Source organism: Balaenoptera borealis, assembly GCF_965194805.1.
Source record: "Balaenoptera borealis genome assembly, chromosome: 5".
Taxonomy (NCBI): Eukaryota; Metazoa; Chordata; class Mammalia; order Artiodactyla; family Balaenopteridae; genus Balaenoptera; species Balaenoptera borealis.
In genome coordinates this window covers 3,983,386-3,999,920 of record NC_138862.1, presented here as the reverse complement: position 1 = coordinate 3,999,920, position 16,535 = coordinate 3,983,386, and the positions used below count along the sequence as shown (strand labels likewise).

At 50.0% G+C, this 16,535-nt stretch overlaps 1 protein-coding gene across 8 annotated transcripts in view; it reads right to left on the bottom strand.

Moving 5' to 3' along the window:
• Nucleotides 1-8,575, bottom strand: part of C2CD2 (C2 calcium dependent domain containing 2) — a 61,231-nt gene extending 52,656 nt beyond the window's left edge. For 6 of the 8 annotated variants that reach the window (XR_014244770.1, XM_082392409.1, XM_082392413.1 and 3 more), the window contains exon 1: nucleotides 7,835-8,574. Coding sequence is in view for 7 of the 8 variants with exons in the window: in XM_082392409.1 (XP_082248535.1) it covers nucleotides 7,835-8,107 (273 nt within the window). In the remaining variant the exon portion in view is untranslated. Of the gene's footprint in view, nucleotides 1-7,834 lie in introns of all 8 variants that reach the window. The other 2 variants (XM_082392410.1, XM_082392408.1) reach the window with 2 other exon arrangements.
• Between the last annotated feature and the right edge of the window lie 7,960 nt (nucleotides 8,576-16,535).

The following is a 16,535-nucleotide window of genomic DNA, read 5'->3' as shown; positions in this document are numbered from 1 at the left end:
ACACCCATTTATGATTAAAAACTCTCCAGAAAGTAGGCATAGAGGGAACTTACCTCAACATAATATAGGCCATATATGAGAAACCCACAGCCAACATCATTCTCAATGGTAAAAAACAGAAACCATTTCCTCTAAAATCAGGAACAAGACAAGGATGCCCACTCTCACCACTATTCTTCAACACAGTTTTGGAAGTTTTAGCCACAGCAATCAGAGAAGAAAAAGAAATAAAAGGAATCCAAATCGGAAAAGAAGAAGTAAAGCTGTCACTGTTTGCAGATGACATGATACTATACATAGAGAATCCTAAAGATGCTACCAGAAAACTACTAGTGCTAATCAATGAATTTGGTAAAGTAGCAGGATACAAAATTAATGCACATAAATCTCTTGCATTTCTATACACTAATGACGAAAAATCTGAAAGGGAAATTAAGGAAACACTCCCATTTACCATTGCAAGAAAAAGAATAAAATACCTAGGAATAAACCTACCTAAGGAGACAAAAGATCTGTATGCAGAAAACTATAAGACACTGATGAAAGAAATTAAAAATGATACAAACAAATGGAGAGATATACCATGTTCTTGGATTGGAAGAATCAACATTGTGAAAATGACTATACTACCCAAAGCAATCTTTGGGTAGTATCAATGCAATCCTTATCAAACTACCAGTGGCATTTTTCACAGAACTAGAACAAAAAATTCCACAATTTGTATGGAAACACAAAAGACCCCAAATAGCCAAAGCAATCTTGAAAAAGAAAAACAGAGCTGGAGGAATCAGGCTCCCTGACTTCAGACTATATTACAAAGCTACAGTAATCAAGACAGTATGGTACTAGCACAAAAACAGAAATATAGATCAATGGAACAGGATAGAAAGCCCAGAGATAAAGCCACGCACATACGGTCACCTTATTTTTGATAAAGGAGGCAAGAATATACAATGGAGAAAAGACAGCCTCATCAATAAGTGGTGCTGGGAAAACTGGACAGCTACATGTAAAAGAATGAAATTAGAACACTCCCTAACACCATACACAAAAATAAACTCAAAATGAACTAAAGACCTAAACGTAAGGCCAGACACTACACAACTCTTAGAGGAAAACATAGGAAGAACACTCTTTGACATAAATCACAGCAAGATCCTTTTTGACCCAGCACCTAGAGAAATGGAAATAAAAACAAAAATAAACAAATGGGACCTAATGAAACTTAAAAGCTTTTGAACAGCAAAGAAAACCATAAACAAGATGAAAAGACAACGCTCAGAATGGGAGAAAATATTTGCAAACCAAACAACTGACAAAGGATTAACCTCCAAAGTTTACAAGCAGCTCATGCAGCTCAATATCAAGAAAACAAACAACCCAATCCAAAAATGGGCAGAAGACCTAAATAGACATTTCTCCAAAGAAGATATACAGATTGCCAACAAACACATGAAACATCACTAGTCATTAGAGAAATGCAAATCAAAACTACAGTGAGGTATCACCTCACAACGTTCAGAATGGCCATCATAAAAAAATCTACAAACAATAAATGCTGGAGAGGGTGTGGAAAAAAGGGAACCCTCTTGCACTGTTGGTGGAAATGTAAATTGATACAGCCACTATGGAGAACAGTATGGAGGTGCCTTAAAAAACTAAAAACAGAACTACCATATGACCCAGCAATCCCACTATTGGGCATATACCCTGAGAAAACCATAATTCAAAGAGTCATGTACCACAATCTTCATTGCAGCACTATTTACAATGGCCAGGACATGGAAGCAACCTAAGTGTCCATCAACAGTGGAATGGAGAAAGAAGATGTGGCACATATATACAATGGAATATTACTCAGCCATAAAAAGAAAGGAAATTGAGTTATTTGTAGTGAGGTGGATGGACCTAGAGTCTGTCAAACAGAGTGAAGTAAGTCAGAAAGAGAAAAACAAATACCATATGCTAACACATATATATGGAATCTTAAAAAAAAAAAATGGTTCTGATGAACCTAGGGGCAGGAAAGGAATAAAGACACAGACGTAGAGAATGGACTTGAGGACACGGGGAGGGGGAAGGGTAAGCTGGGACAAATGAGAGAGTAGCATTGACATATATACACTACTAAATGTAAAATACATAGCAATTGGGAAGCAGTTGCACTGCACAGGGAGATCAGCTCGGTGCTTTGTGACCACTTAGAGGGGTGGGATAGAGAGGGTGGGAAGCAGACGCAAGAGGGAGGAGATATAGGAATGTATGTATATATATAGCTGATTCACTTTGTTATATAGCAGAAACTAACACAACATTGTAAAGCAATTATATTCCAACAAAGATGTTAAAAAAGAAAAAAAAGTAGGGTCTTCAGTTTCATTAAAAACTTTTGTTAATTTCTTGTACTGTTACAATGTTAATATCATTTTATTATAAAATATAGTAACATTGTGCCAATATTAATTTCTTATAGGTTACAATGATAATATCATTGTACTATGAAATATAGTAACATTATACCAATGTTAATTTCTCATATTTTTTACAATGTTAGTATCATTATACTACATTATAGTAACATTGTACCAATGTTAATTTCTTGGTTCTGCTCTTGTGCTATGGTTATGTAAGGCTGGCTGAGGAAAGTATGGAAACGGAATTATTTTTGAAACTTCTCTCTAAATCTAAAAGCAGTAAAAAATTTAGTTTTTTTTTTTTAAGGAAGATGTTACAAGAAAGCAGCCCATCTTTATTGACTCTACTGACTAAAGGCCTCGCACAGATCTCATCGCATCCGGAGTGGATGCTGTTTTCCAGACTGAACCCAAACTTATCCTCTTCCACAGATGAAGCACAGAGAGGTCAGGGCTTGCCCAAGGTCACACAGCCCCAGAGCTGCCTTCCAGCCTAAGCAGTGGTCACACAGCTCTTCCGAGTGGCTCAAGAGGTCCCTTCCCTCCTCAGCAACCCAGGAGGGGCTGACAGGAGTGGATGTTAGCTTTGGCTGCATTTTAGTTGACACTAACAGTACACCCACTCTTCCTTCCCCTGAATTCCCGTCTTGCTGAGAGAATGGGTGAATGCAAAGAACAACCTGAACTGGCATCTATTCCTCGTTTCTATTGACAGTTTGCAAAGTCATCAGTGAGCCTCCTTTAATGTTGATTCTTTAGAAGTGAAAAACAAAGTACATTAAACAGCTTGTTTGGCCCAGGCTTGGCCAGCTCCCAAGCAAGGGAGGCCTGTGTCCAGACGGGGTGATGCGCATCTCCACCGTTTTTCCCCCTCCAGCGACAAGTTTCTAACAGGGGCTGTTATTCATGCTCCAATCGCCACCTGGCCCAAGCCAGCCGTGCGCTGGGCACTGGGTGCGCTGTGCCTGGACGGACAGGGCTCTGGCCTCCCTCACAATCCCGGGGGCTGATGAGGGCACCAGTGACCACAAGGTCCTGCTGGGGTGAGGGTGGCGCAGCATCCTCCAAAAAATGAGAAGGTCAGGGACCCCTGTGCTGAGACCTGAAATACTGACAGGAGTTAAATAAGCAGAAAGGTTAAATAATGTTAGAGACGCAAGAAATGCCTTAGCGGGAAGATCCCACACAGGAAAGAACGCTGAATGTTTGAGCAATGGAAAGGAGACCGGTTTGGGGGTCAGGTAGAGAGTGCCTTCCCATTCTTACCAGCTGACTTATACTGTGACCACCATGGGTGGTCAAGGAGCTTGAATTTTTGTGAGGAGCGCTGGAAGGAAGCTCATTATAGAATAAGGAAACTCCCAAGTCTTGTCACTTTGTTTACTTTTCAAATTGTCACAGCTCCTATACAAGTCAGAGCTATTAATAACATGTTCTAAGTTCACAGGACATCTTTTTTTTTTTCCCACAAAGACCACAAATTGTCCTACAGTCTCGGTCATTTGCATTTAGAACATTCCTCTGAAAAAAATCCTGGGGCAAAAGACTAAAGAGACAAACAGCTCTGTTAACCCTCCCCACCCGGGGCCTGGGCCTGCTTGAGTGGCCCATTTCTGGACAAGTCCAGAACGTGGCCCTCACTCTCGGATTGCTGCTCTCCGCATGTGGTCCCAACAGCATCAGCCCTGGGAGGAAGGCGCTGTCCAGCCCACCGGTAGGGGGCACGGGACCATGGGCACACTGGCTTCCATAGCTGGTGACCTGCTGTGGAAACGGCAACCCTGGAGCCACCAGGTGGGTGTCGAAGGTGTGGACCATTGCTGGGGTGACTGTCACCCCAAACCACTTTGTAAATGTTCATGTAAATGCAGGGGAACCAAAGGGAAAACCTCAGCTGTTGCCTTTAAATAATACAACATTAGTTCCCAGTCTGGTGACTGAGCCAGTTCTGGGATCTTTCCGTTCTCTGGGACCGAACTGCCATCAGATCAGCTGGAATTAGGTGTTTGCAATGCCAGAGCGGAGAGACGTTGTTGGGTGAGGGGGACCTGACTGACTGACTGGGGGCTGGCTTACGGACACTGTGTGTATCCAGCAGCTTCTCACTAGCGAGGAGCTAGCTTGGGGAACTTGTGAAAAATACAGTAAGCTCCCTGCGCCCCCAACAACTTCCTAAGTCTGAAGCGGGGGAGGGAGCAGGCATGTGTATTTTTCCAAAGCTCTCTAGGCGATTCGCCAGTGTTCCCCAAACACCTGGCATCAGCCCGACCAGCTGGCAGAGCAGCCACGGTTTCCTCACCTGTCTCTCCAATTCACCATCCTAATTATTCAGAGTGAGGGTTGCAATCCCAGGGGCCCTCTGACACAGGGAACCTGCAGTGCCACAGTCACTGGTCATCCGGGGCCAAAGGAGACTCCACAAGCTACTGACCCACCCTCAGCTCCTAGGAGATAGGAGCCCCTTTGTTAGGGATGATGCATTAAACAATCGCACCCTTTTATCCTTTCTTGCTGGACCTCAACTAAAGGAAACATTTGGGTCTCAAAGTCAAGTTTGCTGTCCATAGGGGACCGTGACTGCAGATGTGGATGGCCCATGAAGAACCCCCAGCCCAGGGTCTAGGTCAACCCTGGCAAGTCTCTCTAGCCCATGGGCCTCCGTCTCCCCTTTTGGAGAAGGAAGAGGTGCTGCGAGAAGGGTTTAGGGTTCCTTGCAGTCCTAAAATACAAGCTGGGGTAAAACAGAATGGGAGGAGTCGCTCCATTCAGGAGAGAATCCCACCTTGCACGGAAGATGCTGGAGATGCCTGAGTTACTGCCAACCCCCCAGCGATAGGCAGAGAAGTGGTCTCCTCCCGGGCCAGGGCAGACAGATAACAGGACAGGGTGGGGGCAGAAGGGGGACGCTAAGCTGTGGCTCGCTGGGCTGAGTGCGGGCTTGGAGTGTCAACCCTAATCGGGGATTAGTGGAAATCGTGTTGGAGGGAGGGCAGAGGGAGGCTCCGCAGGGCTGGCTGCCAGGTCAGGACAGCCGCTGACGAAACACCAGGGCCTGCTCACCCACGCTGTCATGAGTGTCGCAGTCGGGATGGCCCAGGACAGGGGAGAGGTATGCCAAGGCCAGGGCAGGAGTTCCCCAGATCCTATCAGCCTGCAGAACGTTCCATCTGAATTCAAATCAAGCAACATTTCCAGGCACCAGGGAGAGCAAAGTGACACCACCAATTCCTTCCCCCCATAACACACACACACACACACACACACCTGACACCACAGTCAGACCCAATCTGTCAGACCTCCTCCCATAAAACACACACACACACACACACACACACACACACACACACACCTGACACCACAGTCTGACCCAATCTACTGTCAGAGAAGACTCAGGGCTGCCTTGAGCTTAAACCCAGTACATTATTGCCCCTTCCGGGCAGGAGTTCTGGAAAAACTGGTGTCTAAGACTCTGCAGTGCATGGCGAATAGCAGAGAACGGAAGGTGCAAAGGAGCCAAATCTCTCTCCCCGCCCCCTGAGCCAAGGGCCCTCTCTCCTCCCCCACACAGATTCAAGTGAGTAGGGAGAAAGGTTTGCCTCCGAAACCTTCAGGTATTTTCTTCAGTTCTCAGCCTTACCCGGACGGCTGCAGACAAATTCCAGAGCAGGGATATTCTCCTTTCTCTCTCAGTGCTCCAGGCACGAGGGTAATCTGGAAGCATTCTATCGAAGGCAATCATAGTTTCTAAGCCAATCAGGAAATGTCAGGGAACACGGCAGAATGGTTTAAGCAGGACTGCCCCAGCCTTACAGGAGGGAGGCTCGTGCCTCTGCCGGACCCTCTCAGGAGTCCCAGGGGGGTGACCAGGACCCTACAGATCATGCACCCAACACCAACATGCATGTTACAGCTCACGAAAGGCTGAGAAGCAGAATCAGTGACCCACGTCATGCCCCCTGTCTCATCCAGCTGGGACAAGACTTTCACCCGCTCACAACTCCAGTCTGCAGTGTACTCAGCCCTGGAACCCAGGCCCAGGACGCCAGGTCAACCAGGGGTCAATGACAGCAGCTTCGTGGGGAAACAAATCTGTGTTTGCTCACATAGGTGAGGTCACATGGCTTCAGGGGCTCCCACAAGAGGTGGGGTGGTTCCCCTGAAGAGCTGCCCAGTTCTGGCGGCCGGGGCACGGACTCCAGGCACCGAGGCAGACGGCAGTCAAATGACCTTGAAGGCTTTTTTCATCCAAAAGTTACGGTTATTTTTTTCTTTCCCCCCAGGGTTCAGAACACGGTCTTTGGTTGGATTTATGCTCATTCACACTCAAAAGCTATTTTGTTTTTTAAATCCGTGGCTATGTGAGTAAGTCAAGGCCATGCGCAAAGACCAGACAGAGGGCCCACCATGGAATATTTTGAAGGTTGATGGTCCAGACACACAGCATTCACTATTTCCAAAGCAAAGCGCCACAGGCTTCTCCACTGAGTTCCCAAGCAGGTGGAGGAATGTGGTACACCTGGGAGCCATCAGGACAGGCGAAGACTGGCAGGTACCCCAAACCCCCCAGGCCCCCATTCCTCCTATGGAACACCTAGACATAGCAGACGCCAGGAGCTTGTCATTAAACCAAGATGTCTTAGAAGCAAAAATAAGTCACCCAGCCATCAACCAGACAATGAACGTAACCACAGGAGCAAGAGGCAGCCGGGTTCAGTCATAAGCCCCTGAGCTGTGAGGCAGGAGATAGGTGGGTTCAAACCCCAGCTCTGCCACCCACAGGCTGTGTGACCTTGGGCGGATTACTTAACCTTTCCAGACCTCAGTTTCCCCACCTGTAAAAGGCTGACAACGCCTTTGTCGCAGGAGTTGTGAGGATTCAGAGATGACAGAGGTACCTGAAGCCCCCAGTACATGTCTGGCGAGTGGCTAGCCCTCAACGGTCACTAATTTTAAGCGCCAAGGAATGCAAACCTTTTGGAAATAACATGCTGGGCGAAATTCAGCTCTGTACGTGGAAGCATATTTGGTTCGCAGTTATTCAGGTGCAAAAGCAGTTCAGTGTCCAACTGCATATGGGAATCCACATGGGATGCCAGGAAGGGCAAGGGATGCCAGGAAGAGGCTGAAGGGGAAGGGGCACCCTGAAAAGTCTCTCCAACAGCCAGTCTGTCCCTCCAGTGGAGCCTAGGGCCTGGCACACCTCATGTCTGGTTAATAAAATCTAATCATTTTGCCTTGCTTCCCCATCAAAGGTCCTCCAGTCTTCAGGGGTCTTTCTCCTAACTTTCAAGGATGCTCTGCCCCTTGAATCAGTCGAGGGCTGTGGCGAGCCTCCAGGGAAGAAGAGCTCTGCTCTGAACCCGCACCCCGAGATCACCGCGCCCGACCCCGCAGCACGACCGGCCCTCACGGAAACTCACCGCTTTCCGTTTGGCCTCCTCGTTCAGGGCGGTCACCCAGGCGGCCTGCCACTGGTTCCTCCAGCTGCTCAGCGCCAGGATCCAGGCGAGCAGCGCATCCGACTCGGGGCGCTGGCCCTCGCCGGGCTCCGCCGCCCGCCTCGGGGAGCGGGGTCGCGCCCTGGCCAGCGCCCACTGCGCCAGGTACAGGCCCACAGTGCCCAAGGCCACGACGAAGAGCGCCACCAAGCCCAGCCACTGGACCTCACCGAGCCACGAGTCCAGGCGGGACATGGTGATGGCGCATACCCGGCGCGCCTCGCCCCAACTTCCCAGGCAGCCCCTGGCCGGGCGCACAACCCGCGGGCGGCGAGCTCACGACATCAGCTCGCGGCCGGCCGGGGCTCGCGGGGGGCGGGGAGGGGGCGCGGCGGGCGGATCCGGGCGGCTGGCGGCGCGGGCCCCGGGCGCCGGGAGGCCGGCGGGCGGGGTGAGCGGGAGGAGAAGCCCGGCCGGCTCACGACGGCCACGGCCCGGGACTGCGCCTCTAACCCCGCACCCCTGGCAAATGGGGACGCGGTGTCCCGCGTTCCCGACTCGGGCGTCTGGTAGTTCCCGGGGCTGTGGCGGGCGCGTTTCCTCCAGCGCGCCGCCCCAGGCGTCCCGCCCGCGGCCCAGCGGCGGCCGGAGAAGGGGCGGGGCCGCGGGGCGGGGGAGGGGGCGCGGCCTGCGGGGCGGGGCCGGGGCGGGGCCTGGGCCTCCCCTGCGCCCGGGTCGTCCCCGCCGCTCACCGTTCCCCGCTCCCCGCGGCCCGCCCCGCCCGCCCCTTGAAAGGCCCGGCGCCCAGCTCCCCTGCCGGCCCCGCCCCCGCTGCGGCCTCGGCCCCGGCCGGCCGTGTGCGCGCGCCGCCCGCCCCCTCCGGCGCCTTCGCCCGGACCGTGGCGGCGCGGTGGACGCGTGTGCGCCCGGCGCTGCATCCTCCTGCGCGGACCTGTCTCCGGCGTGGAGACGCGAAAGCGCGGGACTTTCCAATTAGTCAGCCCAACCCCAGGGCTACAGTGGGGCGGGCTGGCGGGGCTTCCGTGAGCGTGTGTGCGCGTGTGTGCACGCGTGTGTGTGCATGTGTGTGCGCGCGCCTGTGCGTGTGAAAGGGTGATTTCTAGGATCGCCATCTGCCCACCAGCAAAAGACAGTTGTCTGGTTTTAACATACTTGGAAAGTCCCTAGAAATCCACCACTAGCACCCTAAAGTCTGGAACCTCGCTTTAAGAGCTGCCATGATCACTGCTGGGAGGGTCTCAGGAAAATGCCCATTAAGAAGTTTGTGTGCGCGCATGTGTGTTGCGCGTTCCCTGTGCCCCTCACCTTGCAGTCAGCCCCCATCATTAGGCAATGCCTCAAAACACTAGCCTGAGATTCTCCAAGGCCTAATGCAGAGCCTGAATCATAAAATAGTGATTTGCTTGTAGTTCTGCGGCGGTATGAAGGGGATTTGACCTTGAACTGGGTTGGTTAGACCTGAGCACTTAGCCTTCTCTTACCTAGCCAGGGTCTGCCTGTCTGGTTGGTAACATCGGTGAGGATTCTGGCCCCGACACTTCTGGCCCCGACACTGCAGCAGAGGCTCCTCACTGGTTCCTCCCCAGCCCCTCCCTGCCGCGGCACTGGGTAAAGAGAAACCTTCCAACCTGGCTCAGAGGGGAGATTGCTAAGAAGACAGACTAGTTTGGCCGATGGAGGTTAGGATCTGGATCTGGTTCAGAGGCTGATGGCATTTATTGACACCTATTTTGCGAAAACCCTGAGAGCAGTAGAACAAAGAGAACCACAGATGCTGTGATGAATCTGCCCTAGTTACCAAGTATTAAAGAGGAGGGTGACGTGCCAGGCTGGAAAGGGGGAGGTTGGATGTCGTGGCGTTTGAAAAAGTGTGTGTGTGCAAAGTCCCTGAGGCCTGCATGTAGCTCAGTACCCTAAGTCCTAGAGTGTGGGCCCTCACAGGAGAGGGTATTTCTGGCTTAGAGACTGGAGGCCAGGAGATGAAGGTGGGTGAGGGTTTGTTTGTTTGTTTTTAAATTTATTTTATTGAAGCATTGTTGATTTACAATGTTGTGTTAATTTCTGCTGTACAACAGGGTGATTCTGTTATACATGTATACATCCTTTTTCATATTCTTTCCCATTACGGTTTATCCCAGAAGACTGAATATAGTTCCCTGTGCTCTACAGCAGGACCTTGTTGTTTATAGGGTGGGTGAGTCTGACGCTGTGGGAGCAGTGGGAGGGTGAAGGAGTGTACGCCCGAGGGCCCGATTTTCTTTGAGAAGGAGGAAGGAATTGGGAGGTAGGAGGACTGACAACCCCAGTGGGGAACAGGACCAGAAGTCGGCAGGGAGGGGAATTCATCAGGCTGCCCAGGTGAGCTGGGGCCGGGGAGAACCAGCCCTTACTAGGCAGGTCCGATATTAGAAAGTGGAAATAGAATGATCCTATCAACTTCCTGCGAGTTATCGATCCTTTAAACTGTAAGTCACCCTTCAGCCCCCGGGCTGTAAAGCATTGGGAGGAGTTGCTCTCCTTTTCTCAGAAATCCCTTCTTATTTGGAAGAAACATCTTATTATTTTCTGACCTGTAGCCAGATCTATGCAGTTGAATAATCCAAGTCATGCTGGCCCCGTTGCCAGAATAACCTGGATAACTGGATACCCAGGGCTCCTCGTCTCCCTGTTCGACGGTGAGTACAGGTGTGCGCATGTGCACTGGCTGTGTGGCAGGTAGGAGACAGCCGTCCCCATCCCGTGTGACTGGTGGAACCAGTCTCATTCCTCTGCAGCCGTGTTTCTGAGGCACGCTCACCCCACTGGCACATTTAGGGGCTTTGTCACACACTGTAAACTAACAACCACCCCGGGTTTAGAATTTGTCACACTGCTGTAAGTTTTTTCAAAGGGAAGGTAAACATATAAATATTGAACTACTTCCGTGTAGAAGCAAAGTGAGGGGAAATGAGGAGCATCATGGGCTTACAGGAAAATGCAGTTGGCCAAAACGTGCAATAGGAAGGAACTAAAACACCTTGTAAACCTACGGAAAAGAACAAACTCCCTTTATTTCTGCTCCGGTGCCCGACCCCATTCATCCACTGCCTGGAGTGGATACTGGACAGCTCAGTCTCCAGGAAGAGTAGCATTTCACCACCGTCACCCATGGTGACAGTCCCTGCTCCTAGTATGTTGCCCTCTCCTCCACCCCGTGTCCCTTCAACCCAAGGAGCCAGACTGCAGCTCTGCCCAGGAAGGACACTCGTCACCCACCAGACCTTCCAATGGATCGGGGTCCATCACACTCTACACCAGCGGTTTGCTGCTTTTAACTGCTCCTCACAGGAAACTACCACGCTCTGAATCCTCCAAGCGCTTGCACTGAGCTTCTGTGAGCAGGTGGGGCTGGGGTCTAGGGGTCTGGGTGCAGGGGAGGGGCCCACGGGTGCTGGCCGTTGTTCCCAAGCCAGTCACTCATACTGTGGCCCAAGGGAAACCGTCTCCACATCAACCTACTGGATCCCCCAGAGGCAGCCACCTGCCTGGAATTCTCTGGAAGGCATGACTCTGAACCTGGGACCAGGTGGGTCCCATTACTGCATGAGGAGACAGCAGAAACTATGTTTCCAAATTCCTCTTCGGAATGTTCCACAGTAACTGGTTGTGAGCCTGCACACAGGAAGCAGGAGTAAAGGCTCCTTGTTCCCTTTGGTGGTTCATCTCCGCGTCTTCCGTGGAAGCTTTTTTTTTTTTTAACCTTCTTCTTTTTTGTTATTATTATTATTTTTTATTGGAGTATAGTTGCTTTACAATGTTGTGTTAGTTTCTGCTGTACAGCAAAGTGAGTCAGCTATACATACACATATATCCCCTCTTTTTTGGATTTCCTTCCCATTTAGGTCACCACAGAGCACTGAGTAGAGTTCCCTGTGCTATGCAGTAGGTTCTCATTAGTTATCTATTCTATACATAGCATCAATCCCCATCTCCCAATTCCTCCCACCCACCCCCTTCCCCCTTGGTGTCCATACGTGTGTTCTCTACATCTGTGTCTCTATTTCTGCTTTGCAAACAGGTTCATCTGTACCATTTTTCTAGATTCCACATATAGGCATTTAATATACAATATTTGTTTTTCTCTTTCTGACTTACTTCACTCTGTATGACAGTCTCTAGGTCTATCTACGTCTCTGCAAATGGCACAATTTCTTTCCTTTTCATGGCTGAGTAATAGTCTGTGGAAGTATTTTTTTTAATTATTTATTTATTTATTTATTTATTTATTTATTTATTTATTTATGGCTGTGTTGGGTCCTCGTTTCTGTGCGAGGGCTTTCTGTAGTTGCGGCAAGTGGGGGCCACTCTTCATCGTGATGCGTGGGCCACTCACTGTCGCGGCCTCTCTTGTTGCAGAGCACAAGCTCCAGACGCGCAGGCTCAGTAGTTGTGGCTCACGGGCCTAGTTGCTCCGTAGCATGTGGGATCTTCCCAGACCAGGGTACGAACCCATGTCGCCTGCATTGGCAGGCAGATTCTCAATCACTGTGCCACCAGGGAAGCCCTGGAAGTATTTTAATGTTTCCCTCTACCAAGCCCAGGAGGTTCTATGATGATGTTACGTTTTTTTAAATTAATAAATATGTCTAGTGTCATATATGTTTCATAACTACAAAGTTATACTTATTAATACTAGAAAATATCCATTCTCATTGAACCAGATATTCTTATGGGCTTTTAAAAATACTTAACAAAAAATTGGGATAGATACTTACTTACCAAAAATGTCATTGAGTTTCCAGTTCCAATCTTACATTTCTAGAAGAGGAAAAGGGCAGGTCTAGTTTGTCTCTGACTTGGTGGGGATGCTTCTCCCTCACGCTGCGGCCATTTGCATGATGGTGAGGAGGATGATTGCTTGAACTATCGACTTGTGCCCGCACTGCCCCAATGGACTGATGGACCGGAGCCTGGGCCCCAGCGGGGCTGTGATGGGAAACCTGGGAAGACAAACGTGCAGCTTCCTCTGGCAGCGCTTGATGGAAGACATTCCGAGAATTCCTTCTTAGCAAAACGCTTTTAAGATTTGGCTCTGCGCCCACACCCTCAGCAGTGGGGTCCGTGGGGACATTTGACCCAATCTCCTAGGCTGCCTTGACAGGACTTAGTCATTTCCACAGTCGGAGGCTCGGGGGCTGGGGGCCATTTCCTGTTGTGCCTGGGGGTCGAGGTCGGGGAGGTGGGGGAGGATGGGGCAGGGGCGGGGGAATGCAGGGAGACTGCTCCAGGCATTAGAGGCCTTGGATCCTCCTGCTGGTAATTTTCATGGTTTTGTGATGCCTTCCCTGGGAGAAAGGAAGCACCTCTGCATAACTGTCTTAACCCCAAATCACAGCATCAGGAGGGCTGTGAGAAAGTTTCTGAGTCTGAAGATCAGACCGCACACAAGTCGCCCCGGCTGCGTGAGCTGGAGATATGGTCTGAACTGCATGCCCCCTCCGCGAGGTCATAACTGCACCTGGGGGTGGGTCCCCATACAGGCACCTGGTGTGGCTGGGCGGCTGCAGGCACTCAGAGCAGGCACACTGAGGAGCTGCTCCACTTGAGGGCCTCACTTAATTTTCATGGCAACGTGAAGGATGGCATCATCCCGTGTTAAAGGTGAGGAAGCCGAGTTCAGAGAGGCTGAGTCACTTGCTCAAGGCCACACAGCGAGAAAATGGCAGCGCCAGAGGTGGCCCCCAGGTGGTGTCGACCCCAAAGCCCGTGTTCTTTCCATCAACGATTACAAAGCAAACAAATTCTGCTAAAAACAGAAACATGTTAAAAGCTGGAAATGAAGGCGTCCCATTTCTCATGTGCTCGGGCAAAGATCTGTCTAAAGAAGATGAATTGCCTTTTGTGTTCTGAAGTCCAGGAGACACGGATTCTTTCAAACCCAGAGGGGAAGGAAGTTCATTCAGGGGTCATTCATACAAGAGGGACTTGTATGGCGCTTCTGCTGTGTCCCAAGCCCTTTCTGGGGAAGATGGCAGGGAAGTCAGCCAGCCGTCCTGCGGTGCCCACCAAGGAGGGCCCGACCCCCCTGCCCCCAGCCCTGCAGGGCCTTCCAGGCCGTCCACCTCTCACCTGGAGAGTGAGCAGTCAACAGGATGCCCTCATTCCCCCCGGTGATGGCCACTGAGGAGCCTGAGTCATTGGTGCTTCATGGGGGGCGGCCTGTGGGGCAGAGGCAGGGCCTGGCAGCCTAGAGCCTGCCCTGGGCCACCCTGATGACGCAGTACCTGTGACTCTCTGTCCACACTGGGTGGATGGAGGAATGTGATCCAGATGGCAGCTCCATCGCAGCCAGGTGGCTCACTTAAACCTCCTGTGTGACTGCCCAAGAGCAAGGGGATTTGGCCAGTTTGCTTGCACCCAAGGCGAGGACCTACATTATGAATGAAAATATTTGACCTCGTATGTTTTTATACACTGACAAAGTCCTTCTGAGGAGGCAGCCACCTACAGGGTATGTTTTCCGTGACTCGAAAGAATGCTGCCCTGCGCCTGTCCACTGATGTCTGAAGTCACGCTGTCGGAGAGTCAGATGTGTCTGCAATATAGAGGTCAAGTTCATGGGGGGTGGGGGGAGGGGCGGCCTGGCGGGAGGGGGCGCCAAGGAAGAGAGAGATGAAGTCACTGAAGACAGACATCGCCCCCTCCCCCTACCTCGTTGGGACTTTGCTGTGGCTGCATCTGAGGCGCCGCCGTGGGGTCTTCTTGCTGGGTACTGGCTCCTGGGCACCGAGGGGCGCTGCTCCTTCCTTCTCAGAAGGAGCTGGCATTCTCCCTCTGAGCTGGCATACCTGGCGCTGACTTCAGAAGAACGCGGACTTGATGTATGGGACGGTGCAGCCGCGCAAGGGCGCTCTCATGTCTGCTCCCAAGCCCAGCAAGCTGGAGGGAGGGCCGTGGCTCAGCCAGCCCATGTGAGACCTCGGGAAGCTTCTCCCATCCCCCATCAGGGCACGTGCCGTATAATTAATATTTTGCCTTCGTTCTGGCCCCAAATTTTCCTTTGTGCTATGTATTTGTTTGAAAAAGCCTTACTGGCACAAGGATAGAGGCAAGAAAATAACAGGAGGAATATTTAGTCTCTTTGGGAGTTAAAGGAAACTACTATTAGAGGGCTTTTAAAACAACCCAAAGACACCTACTTACCTACAAAGAATTGATGTTCTAATTACAAATGATTATTATCTATTCCAGCGGCTCACCGAGCAGTCCAATAAGACAAAGTGAACAATTTTGCTGGTCCGGAAAATACTGGAGTCTGGAAACAATTGATCTAGTGATTAAAAGAGGAAAACACAAATGCCTTCTGTTTGCCTAGCTCTCTGCGATGATTCCTATAACACGTAACTCAGCAAGGACCGCTTGGCTTGAGCAAAGCTAGACCTGGAATCCAGGTGTTCTCTGTGTGGTCCTTCTTGCTACACCTGTGGGCCATCCCTGTGCAATTAAAGAGCGAGTCTTCACACAGATTTATTGCAATGTCTCATTTTTCACCGATTCTGATGGAGTCATCATCTTCCCTTGCCACTCGGGGTGGGAGGTGTGACTGTACCTGTGAACACCTGAGATCATCACACGCATCTCTTGTTGCATCATTTCCTGCAGAGTCACCTTCCAGAAGCTCTGCCAGCTCCCTCTCCGGGGGCCCCGCTGAGCCCAGGGACCCGGGAGCCAGCAGAGCTGGGGTGGGGAGGGAGGCAACTCTGCAATTCCAGCTTCCCTCAACGTCCACTCCAATTGGCCTGACTCTCCTTGAGTTAAGGCAGGGTGGGGGGGGGGCGGGGTCACAAGGATGAAGCAGGAACTCTAGGGAGGGAAGCAGCTGAGTCCTTACCCTTCAGGCTCTTCCCCAGGTGACAGGAAGAAGGCAGCTGATGGGTCCCAGCAGGAGAAACAGCCCCGCTTCAGCCCCACCCTTTCTGTTTGTTCAAACACACAATAATCCTGCCTCGAGGGTGTTTGCGGCACTGCAATTCCTGATTATTCATACATATACTGTTTTTTTAGTATTTCTTTTTTATTGAAGTATTGTTGATTTACAGTGTTTCAGGTGTACAGCAAGTGATTCAGTTATATATATGTATATATATATATATTCTTTTTTGGATTCTTTTTCATTACAGATTATTACAAGATATTGAATATAGTTCCCTGTGCTATACAGTAGATCCTTGTTGTTTATCTATTTTATATACAGTACTGTAGTGTGTATCTGTTAATCCCAAACTCCTAATGTATCCCTCCCCCCTTTCCCCTTTGGTAACCATACGTTTGTTTTCTATGTCTGTGAGTCTATTTCTGTTTTGCAGATGAGTTCATTTGTATCCTTTTTTTAGATTCCACATATAAGTGATATATGATATTTGTCTTTCTCTGACTTATTTCGCTTAGTATGATAATCTCTAGGTCCATCCATGTTGCTGCAAATGGCATTATTTCATTCTTTTTTAGCGCTAATATTCCATTTTATATATATATATATATATATATATATATATATATATATATATATATGCCACATCTTCTTTACCCATTCATCTGTCGATGGGCATATAGGTTGCTTCCATGTCTTAGCTATTGTAAGTAGTGTTGCTATGAACATTGGGGTGCCCATATCTTTTCAAAT